This window comes from Plectropomus leopardus, chromosome 4, assembly GCF_026936395.1.
Source record: "Plectropomus leopardus strain MGB_pleo_1.0 chromosome 4, ASM2693639v1, whole genome shotgun sequence".
NCBI classification, from domain to species: Eukaryota; Metazoa; Chordata; class Actinopteri; order Perciformes; family Serranidae; genus Plectropomus; species Plectropomus leopardus.
The window spans coordinates 29,822,722-29,839,124 of NC_142179.1; the positions used below are offsets into that span (position 1 = coordinate 29,822,722).

Below are 16,403 nucleotides of genomic sequence, written 5' to 3' on the forward strand. Positions count from 1 at the left end.
TTTGCTCTTTAAAAAATAATTACTATGCCAACACTGTATGGAGTTCTGCCCTCTAAGAAACTTATTATTAAAAGAAGAGATTATGTGGTTTCCAAACGAAGCTGCCAGAGAAGCATTTGTAATTAATTACAGTATCTGTAATTAATGCATGGATCAAAGGACGGACTCATGTATGCAGTTAAATACTTTGGTACACAGAAAAAAAAAAATGAGGTGAGCAAACATTGAGATACAGACATAGACATGTGCAAACAAAAGTTGACATGTTGACAATGTGTGAAGAATCGAACACTGTAGAGGCACATAGTAAACATGTTTTGAGTGTGAGTGTGTATTTGTGTGTGTGTGTGTGTGTGTGTGTGAGTGTGTATTTGTGTGTGTGTGTGTGTGTGTGTGTGTGTGTGTGTGTTAAAATTGTGGGCAACTATTAAAATAATTTGGTCAATAGCCAGTACCAATGTTTTTATATTGTTGTTTATTTTGTTATTGTTTTTATTCATTTTTTCCTATTTTGTGACAAGGACACAAAAATCTACACTATAAAAAAATACTAGAACTACTTAAAAGTTATTAAGCCCTTCATCACACTACCTTTGCCTGCCCACAAATTCATTCACACAAATTTAGAAAACAAGATATTTTCTTTGAGAAGTAAGTACTTTAAAAATATTTTACTGTATATACAGTAATAAATAATAACTCCCTCTCTAATATCTGGTTTATATTGCTGTGAAAACATCAACAAATTTCTCCTTCAAACTGCTTCAAACTACATTTTACATTACATTAATCACATCATGAGAACATTCTAATTTTGCCTTCACCCAATACTAATTTTGACTAAAGAGAGGCTGAATTCATCATAATCTAACTGTGCAATGCAATGCAACCTCCGTTAGCAGATTGTTGCGGCCAGCGGCTTCTAACAGGTAATATTAACTAGCTCTTCTTCTTCAAAATGTTACATTATCAGAAAAACAATAGGTTGTGTCCTTTGATGCAGCAATAGCGAGCTTACTGTGTCCTTTCGGCATCCCCTGGGGAAACATTTTTCAAAATGTGTTTTTCAAGGACGATGGGATGCCGGCTGCTACTATCCACCTCGTCATTCAGCAGAGCCTATTTGGCAAACAGTGATTGTATTAATTTTGTAACGACTCATGAATTTAAGTTTATGGCTGTTCGTCTCAAGTCTTGGTTTTTAGCCTGCGCAAAATTGATGTGACACAACAGAAAAACATTGGTCACTGCCACTGGAGAATTTCATCTTAATTGCAATAGACCTGTGACAATCAACAAGGATGATATCGACTGATACCGATGTGTGGACGATAAATTAGTGCATCAATGACAAAGAGATGCAAAGGAATCGCAAAGAGACAAAATAACTTCAAAAAAGGGCAAAAAAAAAGACACAAAGTTTCTTTGAAAAACAGACGCACACAAAACAACTACAAATAGTGCAGAATAACTACTAAAGGGGTCAAAACAACCAAAAAAGACACAAAATAACTACGAAAATACACAAAATGACTACAACAAAAAATGAAGCAAAATCAAAGTCTGACTGTGTTTCCAGTCTTGTGTAGGAAAGGTGGTGGGGCCTTTCCATATCTGTGCCCAGTGTCCCATTATCTCATAATCCGTCCATGGCTGCTTGTTAACTTTTCAAGAGAAGCTAATCTCAAAGAGAGGGAAGCATGTCTAAAATTTACAGTATAATTTTGATGCTTTTTGTTTCTCATCATTTGAAACAGCAACACTGTTTCTCAACAGATGCCAAGCCTTTACAGATTAGTGCAGGGGGTGGGGTGGGGGATGCTCTTAAGTCAGCCCTTGGCAGAATTTATCACCAAGGGCCCACCAACCCTCACCACTTCTCACAGCTCTTATTAATTCAACGTACACCTTTTGAAGATGGGATTAGGCCAATACAGACGAGAGGTGGGGCCGCAGGCGAACTGCTGACTCTGGATTCTTAGAGCGACAGCTGCAGGTTAGGGCCTCGACTACTCAACTAATAACTAGTTTACTGGCTGCTGGGCAAAAATTGGAGAAACATGCAACACAAACTAGGGAATTTTGCAGCACTTTTGTTCTGAGAATGTTTTTTTTTTTTTCTTTCCGGGAGGCAAATACACATAAGAGGATCAGTAGGAAAACTAGATTCACTGCCTCCCGATAGTCTGATTCATGAGCAGCTCAAAGTTATAATTTATATTTATCTGGTTACAGCCCTGAAAAATAGCCAGGCTCCGATCTGCGGGTGATACAAAAACACAGATTGTATGTTCCACCATGTTTATACAAGAATTTTAACGCCTTGTTCAGCAACATCTTAATTTTCTAGCACTCCCAAACACCATGACCCTCTCTAATTAAGCCAGCTTTCACACTCTGTCCTCTAGATAATTTTTCATATTGCATGTCAAAACAAAAAGTCTGATTCCATTATGATGCCAAAGAAAGACTCATTCAATTAAGTTTTTATCTTTTCCAGAGCGATTGTTAGATTCTGCATCCTGCGGTTGGGAGATGCATTTCAAATGTTAATCTATTATGTTGTGTCAGCCCTGATATCATCGAGCAATAAAAGATGGAGCCATAACTCAAAACCATGAATGCTCAGCGAGCCCTAAATGGGATTTAGAGGGCAGTTAAAACATGTTTTATTGGTCACATATTTAAACAAAAAAAAAAAAAAGAGTAATACATTGATTTAGCTTCATGAATGAGCATCATAAAAAAGGCTTTAGTAAAAATATTATTTGATATATACATTTTACATACAGTTTTAGCAAAATCAGTGTAACAATGAGAACCGTTTCAGTAGCAGTGATGTGCTACAGTGCATTATGAAAGTCAACCAGCTGCACATTTATGTTTGTCCAAAGGGCTGAGGTAAGACTTTACGAGTCCTTAGTAGTCACATACCAGCACTCCCAGTACTCTCCTCATACATATATATTGCATTGCACCATTTGTCACATGTGTAGTTTACATAGAGTTCTTTACAATGTGTGTTATACTTAAAAGTCCCTTCTTCAGAGGGAGTAGTCTTGCACTTAAAGTGATAGTTCGGATTATTTGAAGTGGGATTGTATGAGTAACTTATCCATAGTCAGTGTATTGCAGTAGATGTCAGTTCGGCATGCCCACGGTTTGGAGAAGCAGGTTTAAGTCAGACACAGAAGCTAAGCAATGTACTTCTGTGAAGGGGGGTCTGCAATAAAGTGTACATGTGTTTATTATATTGAGAGTACCTGTAAACTGCTTCATTTTCTCATCTATGCTCTACTTAAAGTCAGCAGACTCCATCAACAAAAACTGTAATTTCTGCGTGCTGAACACAATAACTGCTAGTCCACTATTGCTTCCATCAGTTATTTGTGTGATTTGGGTGACAAACTAACCCATTTAAATGCCAACATCACACAATAACACTTAAAAAAAAAAAATCTTCAAGGCAGCTGTAGACCAGCAGCTCCTGTGTTGTGAGATGTTAAATCACTTTTTTCTCAATGCAGTTTGGCTTTGAAGATATTGATATAAGAGCTTCATTTTTCTGCGGGAAATCACCGTCTGAAATTAACATGGAAATATTCGAAACAGCATATGTTCAAACTGATACAGATTTTTTTTACAAGCAACCTTTTTTTAGGTAGCTAAAATATGTTTCTTTGCTGACCCCTTATTATCAGTACATTGCTTAGCTTCCATGTCAGACTCCACCCTGCTTCTCCAAACAGGGGGCACGCAGACTAACATTTACTGTATATGATGTACTGTCTATGGATAAATACCCCATACAACCCCACTTCAAAAATCAGAACTACCTCTTTAAAATAAAAAGTCTATGATTCATTTGGATTTTAGTTACACAGGGTATCCGTATTGACGGTCGTATCTAAGGGGAGCACGGACGCCCCCTCCAGCAGTCGGCTGTAATGTGCCGTTGCTCTCGCCTGTGTAAATGGGACTGTGTCCTGATTCACTGACGCTGGGCAGGTGCTTCCTCACAGAGCTGTAGTGCACCCCGGGGTGGGTGCGGTACGCCAACACCGAGCGGAGACTGGAGTTTCTGCTGGTGGGTCGGCTCTCCGGGGCCTGGACGTCCTCCCTGAAGAAACAAGTCACACATGAGATGATCCTCAGATTTAAGACTATTTCACGGATGTCTAAGATCGTTTCCAGCCCTGATACGACACCTTATTTCATTTGCAACCTCCTTCTCGTAGCGACGCTTATGGCAACAGCAGACCAGGAGCCAGATGAGGAGCAGCAGGAGGAGCAGCAACAGAAGAGCTCCTATCACCGCCCCGGCTATGACACCTGCCTTATTGGTGGCTGGAAGAGAGGACATGGTGCTTTAAGGGGGACTTGTTATGCTTTTCCTTATTGTCTGTCATAATTTCACACTGTTCATGTTGAACTTTCAAATAATGAGATAAATCCAGAATAACCTCAGGCTTCAGACTCATCTGTTCACTCTGTTTTCAACTGTTTGCTTCTACTTTTGAGAGTGAGGTCAGCTCATGATGAATTTCTATCCATGTATCTATCTATCTATCTATCTATCTATCTATCTATCTATCTATCTATCTATCTATCTATTGTGACGGCCTCACTAATCTGTGCCTCTCTCCTCAGCTTCTTCCTTTGCTGCAGCCCCAGAGTAGTTGGGCTGTCTAAATGGCTGGCCACACCTATAGGCGGGGCCTACCTCTATAAAAGGGCTGCTGGAGTCACTCTGCTCTCTCTCTCTGGTGGTTGAGCAGCTGACGCCACATGGCCAACATGGTTTAGTTAGTTTGGTTTGTTCTTTGTTTGTTGCGCACACACACACACACACACACACACACACACACACACACACCTCATTCCACCTCACACCCTGATCTACGGATATGCACCTTATTTTCCTTTTAAATTAGGTTCAGTTAAATAAACATCTCCTTATTCCCTGGCAAACTTTGTGTGGACTCTCTTTGTTGCAAACCAGTGAGCCAGGTTTGTAACACTATCTATCTATCTATCTCCACGCATGTTACTGCAAGTGTTTACGTTACGTTGCCTACATGTAGCTAGTTGCTATCATCAGTGAAACACAGAATCTTAGTAGCTGATGTTGTTCATCTCTCCCCAGTATTGGATAATATTTCTAACTGAACTTGTCAGAAAAAGACCGTCTTCTTTTAGGACAGGTGCTAAAACAGAGTGCTTCTTACAGAGGGTAACTACAGGTGTTCCAGCATAGACAGTATAAGGAAAATAAAGTGTTTATTTAACCTTAAAGCATGTAAACATCTTCTAGCAGAGAAAGTAGGAACCAGAAAATGAGCATATTAGCCTCTCTTTAAGATTAAACCAGAGCAACTTTCCTTCTTTGGCATCAACCCATAATTTTGTCAATTAAAATACATTATATACACATCCATATACATACACACATATATCTAGATATAGATCTACACTTGCAAACATACTTACGTACATAAATATATACATACATACCCAAACATACTGTATATCTACCCATCCCTCGTGTATAAACATACATATCCACATATGTATACATAGATATACATACTCATATACATAGATACACATGCGTACATAAATACATACAAACAAACATACATATACATGCACATACAGACACGCAAACACACGTACACACTTACTGTACAAACATATTATATGAAGTTATACAAATGCCAGTCGGTACAGGTGGGTTTTTGAAAGCTTTTTAAAATAAAGAACCAATTCAGCTGATTTGATGTTAATGGGAAGTTTGTTCCACAGCTTTGGGGCTAAAATGGTTAAAGCATGACCCCCCTTTGTTTTAAGCCTGGATCATGGTACTTTTAACAACGTTTAATTGTCTTATCTGAGGAGTCTCAGAGCAGAATAAGGGGATAAGAGTTGCGAAATGTAAAGCGGAGCCAGACCATGTAAGGATTTAAAAGTAGTTCATAGCATCTTAAATTGAATTCTGTAATGAATGTGGAGCCAGTGTAATTTGGCCAAGACTGGAGTGATGTGTTTCCTGTGTCGAGTGTTTGTGAGAAGCCGTGCTGCAGCATTCTGTACTAACTGAAAACGGTTATCTGATGCATCATTCAGGCAGGTAAACAGTGAATTACAATAGTCTAGGCGGGAGAAAACGAGGTTGTGGAAAAGTTGTTCAGCTATGTATTTGTTGGTTTTATTGGTTTGACTTTAGCAATATTTCTGATATGTTTATAACAGGACCAAACAACATCCTTAATGTGCTGATCAAAGCTTAGGTTCCCATCAAAAACCACTCCCAAGTTTCTAGCTGAATGCGTTCTTTTGAAGGTGGAAGATGATACTGTTAGAAATTTGTTTACGACCAATAACCTGGGCTTCAGTCTCGCTGGCAAGACTGGCAGTAAGGCAGAGAATCTGGAGTGTTATGTTTCTCTGGGTGAAATGAGACATACAGCTGAGAATCATCGGCCAGGTAACCAAAATGATTCGGCCAAGCATTGGCCCAAACTCGGCCTGCTGGAAGAAATACGTTGGGCTGTGTCCAGCTGACCGATTCAGCTGTGACTTGGGATGAATGACAAACCAGAATTCGGCAAAATAAACCGGCCTAATTCTGGCTGCCGATGTTGATACGATGTATGAAATGTACAAATTGAGCATTTCCAACATTTTTTAGTGTTTCCAACATTTTCCTCAGGGGACCTGGCTGTCTGTATACAGCATGCAGGTGACAAATTAAGCGCTTCCTTTAGGATCTTGTTAAGTACTTAGTAAAATTAGATGATGATGTCATATAGACTTACGGTTATATGCATGCAGTGCATATTTACACTGTCCTTTGCCCACAGCATTTTTCGCCTCACACACGTAACTTCCAACATTGCTGTCGGTATGGTTCTTTATCAAAAGCTCCCCAGTCTGTGGGTCTGAATGAAAGAAGAGAGAAGTCAGTACAAGCATGTTATACAAATACAGCTTATGAAAAGTGTTGCAGAAGGTGTTTTCTGTCAAGTTGCTTCTTCACCTTGGGTTGCAGTGGCTGGTATGGCACCACCGCTCTCTCTCCTCCATGTGTAAGTGAGAGGAATGGATCCTTGATTAGATTTGCAGCGGAGGGAGACCATGCCACCTTTCTCCTCGCCGCCTTCGACCCAACACTTTGGCGTCGACGGGGGAACTAGAGACAGATAAACAAATCTTCTGTGTTTGAGCTCATCATGGGAGGGCTCGAGGTGTGAGAGAGAACAATGTAAGGAATGGCGACAGAGAGGTGTGATCACTCTGCATTCCAGGTGAGTGAGAGTATCATTTAAAAGAATGAGCGGGCTGAAAAAAAATGAACAGGTAAAACTGGTAAAAGAGATTCGTCCTCACCCATCACCACCACAGTGACTTTTCTCATGTCGACACCCGGCGCCTTCTTGACTTTACACTGGTAGGTGGACGTGTCTGAGAGCTGCAGATCAGAGATAGTGATGGAGGCATCTCCCAGCTTGGGGTCGGCTATGAACTTGAGTCTTTTGGGGTCGCCGTAGTGGTCCATCTTGCCCCCTGAATATGATAAGAGCTGAGATGCAAAGGGTTGAGTGATGACACCTCTTCAAAAGCAGGTTTTCCCAGTAACAGAGCCCAAAGGTAAAAAAAATATATAACCCACACTCTTGCATGTTTAATGAACGCTTTTGTGATTCACCCAACCTCCCAGACAGGTTTTTTTCCTTCAAAATCCCTGTCTGTCTTCACACCTACCAGTTTGTCTTTCTGTGTCATATCAGGGCTCACATTGGACCACTCGATGTCCAGCTCTCCTGTGTCTTGGGGGCCGGGAGAGTAGGTGCATCCCAGGTTGACTGTCTCCCCCCGTGCCTTTTGAATGATCTGTGGCCCCGAGGATGTCACTTGCATTGCCTCAGTCACATCTGAAAATATGGTCAGATTTGTGTAATTCAAAATATACACTTCTTCCAACCCCAAATTTTCATAATCATCTATAGGGGCCAAAAGACAAACATAAAGAGGACGGAATAATTAAAAAATAATAAAAACTTCTCTCTCAAATGCATTAATATTTTTCCAACTTAATGGCTTTCAAGCTCTGGCCTTATGCTCATAAACAGTCTCAGAGTGGAGTAGGTGCTGATCTGAGACTAATTGGCCTCTTAAGTCAAACTGAGAAGGATTTGGAGCTGGAATAGAAGCAAAAGTGGTATTTTTGTGAAAATGGGTTATGTATTAATTTAAAACTCTTGAGGCTCATTAGTTGTCACAAAATATATGGGCAAATGATGATGAAAAGTGAATGGATGAGCACACATGAAAAATGTACTTGACAAGTGGCAGTTAAAAGCTGTTTCTGGGTTGACACACACCCTGCTGACTCACTGTTTATGGCCGTGGATTTTAATTATTTCTGATAGCCTGACGTTTATAGAAAGAGCTCGATGCTGATTGTTATTACGTGGCGACACATCGCAGCAGATCCAAGCTATTTATCTCGGTAATGCTGTCATTCAACTTCTCAGACATCTGGAGCAAACTTCTCTCCACCGTTTCCACCTAGGTGATTAACCTTCGCAAAATGTCTGAATGGACTATGTTGATAAATCAAATCATCCCTCTTTTGACAACATTAAATCCACTATAGCACTCTGAAAGCACTTCAGTGCCACTGCCACAAAGCAAACTACGTCAGAGGTATTTATGAAAGCATGTAAATGGCAGATGTGGCGAAGTAAAAAAAAAAAAAAAGCTCAAATTAGTCAGTCAAATGTTTACACTGCAAAAGCTCCCCCTGGGCAAAATGCTGTGATCTACAGGAAGACGTGTTTTCCATGTGGAGAGGCAGCTAACTTTCAAGTGAGTGCAGTCTCTAAGCTTGACACAAAGAACTGCAAATATTCAAATCTTATGCACCTCCTTTTGGGCCCAGACCTGATAAGAGCTTTGCATGTGTTCTTTATGCACACTTTGCCTGTGCTGCATGAATTTGATTGAATTTCCCTTCTGTTTTATGTTGTTTGTGTATCAAGTTGACAGCGTGGATTGAAATCAAAGATTAATTCAAGAAGTATTTCACCGCTGGGAAGATGGCCTTTTGATAAAACTAGGCTGCCTCTGCAGTAGAAAGACGCAAATACTTTTGTGCAAGTTGGTGCAACATGACCAGAGAAACACAGAAAAAGGACGGTTGTGCTCAATAAGGAGAAAATCTATAACTAGCAGAATGCACTGCGCTGCACCAGACCAATAAACGCTCCCACTGGTGGGTGATGTTATCCAAACTTTGACACAATGACTGCCAGCTGGTAAGAAATGATTTTGTATTACAGATAAACAGTAAGCTATAACGTGTTGGTAAAAACATTTCAGGCGAGAATTGGCAACACATTAAAAAAATCTTTTATCGTTTATATTTGATCAGCGCCGCTTAGTTTTACCACCTGTTTACAAACTCTTGCGATTACAGCTAGACAGGGCATGAAAATATGTTTCTGAAAACATTTTAGAAGAGAAAAAGGCAGGGCAGTAACATTATCTTGATAAGTTTTTGGTTAGCACTGCTTAGTTTCAGCCTTGATCAGATTTAGGTCCGAGATTGAGAGAGACAGTGAGAGAGAGGGAGTTAAATGAAAGGAAGTTTATCACGGTTCATTGGCCCATACTTCCCACTAAGGCTGCAACTGTATAAGATTTTTGCAATACGATAACCATTTCAGAAATTATCACAGCATACAGTATCACAAAATTATTCCTATTATCATTTACAAACTGGAATAAAAAACAGAAGTTTATCAGCTGAACAAGCAAATTAAATAATGGATAACTGAAACATGAAATCATTCGTAATGGAGGTCTGTGTAAAATGACAGTTGAGAGGAGGCAGTCGAGGTAGAAAGAAAGTAGAGAATCTCTGTCTGATTGCATTTTTTTAAATAGCATAGATTAGTAAATGTACACAGTATGATAGCAATCAACTTTCAAACCACAATATACTTTAAAACTGGTATATTGCTGCAACCATATACCCACAGTTATGATACAAAGTTGAAATTCAGCAAAGTATCCCCTCAAAGTCTCTCGGTGTCTTACTTTCTAAATGCACACCCAAGTTTGACCCTTAGCAACTGGAGTTCGTATAAAAAGAGCTATGAATGTTATGCAGGGAATCTGCCAGCCGCCCAAATTATATGTACACGGTTCATTGATTGTCTGCAATGCAATTCACCAGTTCATATTACTGTCGGATCATCAGCTGGGAGCATGTCAGACCGGCCAGTGTATTGTGTGAGTCATAGAGCAGACAGAAATACACCAATTTTGTCACAGAGCATATGTTCTCTGCCTGGGATTACAATATGAGACGCTTCCTGTATAAAAGGGCAGTCAGCGGGCAAAAAAGCAATTAAAGACTAATGTTTTTGCTTTGGCCTTACTTATCTGACACCTAAAATACATTCCTCCTTAGGTGTAAAATTAGACTCACCTGTCTTCAGCTGAATTGTTAGCAGAAACAGTACAGCCACCTTTAGTCTCAAACTTGTGAACACAGGCTCCATTAAAACCCTGGAAAAAAAACAAGAAGCAAAGACTGCAAGGGTGTACTTCCAGTGACTGTCTACCACCTCTGTCTCTAATTTAATTCCACAGAAGTGAAAAGGTCTCTACAGAATCCACCTCTCTAACACAGTTGTTTATCTTAAATCTAACTATGCACCTTGGAGTGGGAGAATTACTGCTCTGAGAATGAATATCAATGTAAAGCAAGCAGAGGTAAGATCAACCAGTTTCGTTCTTATGTACTCACCAAGAAAATCAAATAGAGGAAAAAATAAAGTAGCTCTGACTTACCTTAAAGTGGAGGAATAATCCAAAGTAAAAGTATTTGTCCTCTGAGGCCCTGGCAGTGTCTCAGGACTGGTGGAGCTTGCTTATTTTGTTCTCAGGTGAAACTCAGTAGCATTAAGTAAGGCCACACCCTCTGTGTTCATAGTGCATCTGTTGGCCACTCCCAGAGCTGGCAACATTTAAAACCTCATTCAAAAAGGCTTGATTTTTTGGGGACTCGTTTTTGGTAGGTTGGGAATGTGGTAATTTGTTTAACATGTTAAGAAAATGAGAATTAGATTTCAGAAAATAGTATTTGTTTTCTTATCACAAGTCTATTTAAAAATAGCTTATGACAGAGATGAATCATCATGTGCCGGTGTTGAGTCGTTCGACAACTATGTTGCAGCGCTGCATTTTAATCTGGTAAACATAGGCATCTGTGTCACCTGTCGTACCATATCATAACATCCTGTGTGCACTTTAATAGGATTTCACTATTTTTTTGAATGTAGGGAAATTGATTTATCAAAATAACGACTTTTTTGGGATGTAATCCGTCTGTAGAGCGGTTCAATAGCAATGTAACTCCTGCATGTTTGATAAACTGCTTCTGCATTTTCATCAGCCCTTCCCCGACACACCCTCCTGACACACCCATGAAAACACTTGCAGACAGACGTCACACAGTGAGACCTGTGCTGTTTTCAGTGACAAGATGATGACAGAGCTGCAAGCTGCTGCAGTATTCAGTCAGTAAACAAAGCTTTTATTAGATGACTATGCTTATCAGCTGTATTATTTTGAGCCAGCCTACAGTGTCAACACTTCTTATCAGCTATGAATGATTTACCAAATTTGAGAGGTTCAATTTGAAGTAGCAGTGTAAAGGATTTAGTGCTAGCAGGGAAAATTGCAGCCGGCTGAAACTTCACCCGTGTGACAAAATTGAACCCCTGGTTAGAATTCTTTCATCGTTTAGGAGGTTTTTTTAACCAGAGCCAAATTGTTCACAGATGTCTCTTCCTCTCAAAAAACAAAAAACAAAACCAACCCTGTGATTTAAACCAATAAAAACACTGAATAAGCAGTTTCAAGTTACTAATCACTGTTTGTCCGACAGTGTTAGGGTCGCTAATGTGTTCTCACCTATTAACTGATCCAGACATTCGTGGGAGCTGAATTATTTGCAAAGGCCCCTGATTGATGTGTGTCAAATGGTGTACTTGCACAGTGGTGGGAAGATGAGTCCATTTTTATATACAATCTTAAGCTCAACTCATGGATGTTTTAAGAAAACCTGGATATAGCATGGAGGTAGGGCACCATTCATTCCTATTAGAGTTGATCAGTGGCCTATAAAGTAAAAAAAAATACTTCCTGGGACGTTGGTTCAAATAATGGTGGCGTTAGAGCATTTGTATTGTACAGGTGGTGGGAATGGTTTGTAGGGGGTGTGTCATGTCAGTTTCAAACAGAATGTGGCTGCAGCTATCCATGTATCATGGTGGCTGGCACCAAAATGCGAATGATCCTATCTAGAGCCAGTGTTTGGTTTGTCCATTCTAGGCTACTGTAGAAACATGGTGGTGCAACATGGCAGACTCAAGGACCTGCTTCCTATGTAGATAAACTTTCTAAGGTAACAATAACATTAATGTTCTTTTTCTTATTAAAGGCAACATCCCGATTACATTATATTTTTTGCCAATTATCCCCCTAAATCCTACACCCTGGACCTTTAAACAGCTTCAAATGAGTGTCCAAGGTGGTTTGCTGTTTTTAACAACCCAAATCTCTCTGTGGCCAATGACCCAAAAAGTAAAAGAAAGACACTGTCGATAAAGTTGGATGGAGCAGTGAAATTATTCCATATTGATTTTGAGAGAGCGTACAGTAGGTGATGTGAGCACGGAGCATGACGTTTGCCATTAGGAAACGTAAGTGCTGGGTTAATGTGATCCTGCCAATAATGTTCATTAAGGAGATGAACAAATTAGTAACGCTCAGGATGAAACATGATCAGAGAGCAAATGTGAGGGCCGCCCCCCTTTCCCCCTTTTGTTTCAAGCTGTGTTTGCAAGCTGTATACCTGAGCCTCGTGCAGCGTGCACGAGTGACACCACATCCATAAATCTGCACATGAATGTGTTCATGAGAGATCCTGCAAATGTCAGAGTGTGAGAAGCTACACCGTATAGCTGCTTTACCAGCAGGTGGTTAATTGTCCCCCCCCCGGTGTAAGAGAAGGTTTTGGCACCAGAGTGCTGAACAGACTGTGACAGGACAAGGTGGGACTAAACGGACCATACTGCAACGCTGCACAAGACCGCCATTAAGACTGCAAAAGAGTGTGATGAATACATTTGTGACCTCAGTGACACGGCACCCTTTTTGTTCACCCAACGCTTTCTTAATTATTCCTCTAAACTCAGCTGATGAGAGGTAGCCAAAATCCAGCCTCGTCTTTACCGCCAAGACTTGCTATAACCCCATCCATCTTCCCAGATTTGGCAAAGGTAGCCTAATCACACCACAGGGTAGCAAACAAACCACCTTGACAGATGTCCAAATTACAAGTAAACAGTCTAGCAGAGGAGGCAAACAAATGACCAAAGCGGGGAGGGGAGAGGCTACAGAGAGGCTGGGCTTGCCAGCAGCCATACTGAAATAGCACGGCTGCGTGAGTCACGGTGTGTCAATGTCAGGCACATATATTCGTCTTTTTAAGGTGGAACGCCACTGGGACGTGGATGGCGCTTCTGGCAGAGGGAGGCAGTCACTCAGCCCCTCAAAGAGCTACGTGAGTGGAATACAGCCAGCTCATTCTGGACCGCACACTATATTCATGACCCCCCCCTGAATCTCAGCAATTAAATGTCCACTCTGACAGCGAAAATTGATTTTTATGTCTCCTTTACAACAATCAGTCGTTATTCACAGATGTCCTGACCATCATAAACATATACTTTGAAGCCTGGGTGGTGTTAGTTACACCGTGCATTAATGAGCGCAGAGGTATGTGTTCTCTTGTTATACTGTGAAATCCGGATGATTTTTCCCTCTCTCTGTGCAGGGCACATTTTCAGCTACTCCAGCCCTGCATGCTTTTCCATGTGCCATGCCGCAGAATAAATAATAAAGAGGCAAATGCGAGGAATCCTCCCAGCCTCTGTGATTCTTTTTCTCAGTAAGTAACCCACTAAGGAAAGGGCAGAGCTACCATCAAAGCATGCTTGAATGATGCTGGACACAGCAGGACAAAATCCCAGCAGTTGCCTACTTTGCTCTCACTCTCCAATATTAATGATATTGAAACTATTGCAACTAGGGACAGCATTACCGTGATTTTGTTTTTGCATTGAAAGCGGGTATAAAAGCAAATGGTGATGGGGGCACATTAGAAATAGAGAGAGAGAAATTGACTTCAGCCTGAAAATACAACATCCCACACAAATTTGAGAAGGGTGAGCAGGGTTACTCCATCGAATAGGCACCAAGGACACCCATAGAGAGCGTTTTTGTTCCAGTAAATCACTTCCACTGCGAATCTCTGTCCGCATATGGACAATTATGATGAGCCGAGAGTCCATCTAAGCAATAACGTGTGCCAAAACCTTATCCTGTGCATGCAGACGAAACACTTCCCGAGGACTGAAATTAGCAGGTGCAGTTAAACCCACATGAAACAAGAAAAAGCCCCGACAGCCCCGCTTCATTTACAGTAGGTCGCTCAGTGGGCCTGCTTAAACTTCTAACCTCTGAACATGAAAAGGCAGGGCTCTGTGAGAAATTCTGCACATAAAATACGAAAGTAAATGAGAATTTATTGTGTATTTACTACTCCATCCCTTCCTCAGTGCGCAAGCTGCCCACCCACATATGCACCCGCACACACACGCGCACACACACACAGCCTGCAGCAATGTGAGCATGGACGGTGGACCCCATAATCCAATAAGTTGTGCTTCTCGTGCTAAACCCAGTGAAGTCTGGCACACAGAGAGAGTCCATGGAGAGTACGGTCCCCTAAGCCTTGCTTGCAGGAGTGGGATAGAAATTGTATTCTCTGAAAAAGAACTTTCACATCCCTCTTCCCCTCTCTGCTTCTACGATAGCTCGTATTTCCCACACACATCAGGGAATTATGATATAATGATGTAATTTAATGCCGTCTTCTCCGTATTTTTTTATAAAATGAAAAATTAAGAGAAATATTCTTGGAAAAACAGCCTTGTTCCCCCGTCTGTGTTATAGAAAAAGACGGGTGATGAAAATGAGCACGATGTTACGCTTTATTGTCTGTATCCTCAGTCAATAAAGAAACACATAAGCGTTCATTTGGAGGAAATTATTTCTGCAGAGTTGAAACTCAGTTGAATGGATTTGCATACATGCTTGGCCATGCTTGAAAGCGACATAATAATTCATAGAGTGACTGCAATTTTCATCAAAACACTAACAATAGTTTGTGGGGTGGAATTTGCATTCTTTTGATGCTGTTTGTCTGTCACAGCTACAAATTAGTGAACTTGACTTTGTTGTAGTCAGGCTGTTAGAGTCGATTCTGGGCAGTAATAAAAGCATGACACCCTCACACAGTAATTACACAAGCACTCAGGCTACTACACACTCAGTCCACTGTTGTCATTTACAAACTGCTGCTTTTCCCAGCTCTAACCTTAAAACTAACACAAACTTAAAAGGAATAGTTCAACATTTTGGGAAAGCTGTGCATTTGCTTCTGAAGTATAAAAACAACAGGTAACTCTGTCATGAAGCTGTAAACAAGATTGACATGTTATTACCTTATTCACCTCATGTGGCCTGCCTCCTTATTTACCATTTGTTCCATTACTATATTTGACTTTTCATTTCTGGTCACTATTTCTGCCTGTAATAAATACCATTAGTGGCGCTACCAGAAATATTACATAAAGATGGCGAGATGGAGCCATTAAAAAACTTGTGGCGGCAAACCAAAACCAAAAGCCATCAGGAATTTGATTATGCTGTATAGTTTGTTTTTTTTTATTTTTAAATATATGTCAATAAGAGAGTTTAGGACTGATATACTTTAGTTTCTTAATTTACAGTTAATATTATTAGTTATTTGTTTTTGATAGTAAAATTTTGAGTTGCAAAACAATCCTGTTTGAATGTGTTATGAATATTTGCATGTTAAGAAAGTCATTGGTCCTCAAATAGACTGGTTGTCCTTTTCCTTAAAAAGACAAATATACAACTTTAATTTGAATGCATATATCGTTTGTAGGCAACAAAACATTTACTTGGAGCAAGCCTTTTCAAGTTTACAGGAGAATCTTGGGAACCAATAGAACTAATTTTCCTTCTGATATCTTGAGGTGAGAATTCATGCCATGCTAGTTCTTCCCTTGACTAATTTTAGAATAAATTTGGAGCCTAAATTTGGAGTGTTATTTTTTGCAAACAGTGCCAAAACAGTTGGTACCAATGGATGCCTTAAGCTGTCTAGTTTCACTAGACACCACTACATTTGCAATAGCTTAAAAAATGAACATGCAGCAACCTCATTCAGACAG

At 40.3% G+C, this 16,403-nt stretch overlaps 1 protein-coding gene across 1 annotated transcript; it reads right to left on the reverse strand.

The window, feature by feature from the left end:
• Window positions 1-2,640: 2,640 nt before the first annotated feature.
• On the reverse strand, window positions 2,641-11,019 carry vsig8b (V-set and immunoglobulin domain containing 8b). Its single transcript, XM_042487934.2, has 8 exons — window positions 10,864-11,019; window positions 10,499-10,578; window positions 7,765-7,934; window positions 7,390-7,582; window positions 7,040-7,192; window positions 6,819-6,941; window positions 4,209-4,347; window positions 2,641-4,120 (listed from the first exon to the last, which is right to left on the reverse strand). Exons 2-8 carry the CDS (start codon window positions 10,569-10,571, stop codon window positions 3,877-3,879), a joined length of 1,095 nt encoding a protein of 364 aa, XP_042343868.2. The 5' UTR covers window positions 10,572-10,578; window positions 10,864-11,019; the 3' UTR covers window positions 2,641-3,876.
• Between the last annotated feature and the right edge of the window lie 5,384 nt (window positions 11,020-16,403).

Coding starts and splice junctions, on each gene's coding strand:
- vsig8b (XM_042487934.2), bottom strand. CDS start 10,571: ATGGAGCCTGTGTTCACAAGTTTGAGACTAAAGGTGGCTGTACTGTTT. Junction 7,583..7,764: donor TGACACAGAAAGACAAACTG/GTAGGTGTGAAG, acceptor TTTGCATCTCAG/CTCTTATCATATTCAGGGGG. Junction 6,942..7,039: donor ACCAGCCACTGCAACCCAAG/GTGAAGAAGCAA, acceptor TCTTTCATTCAG/ACCCACAGACTGGGGAGCTT.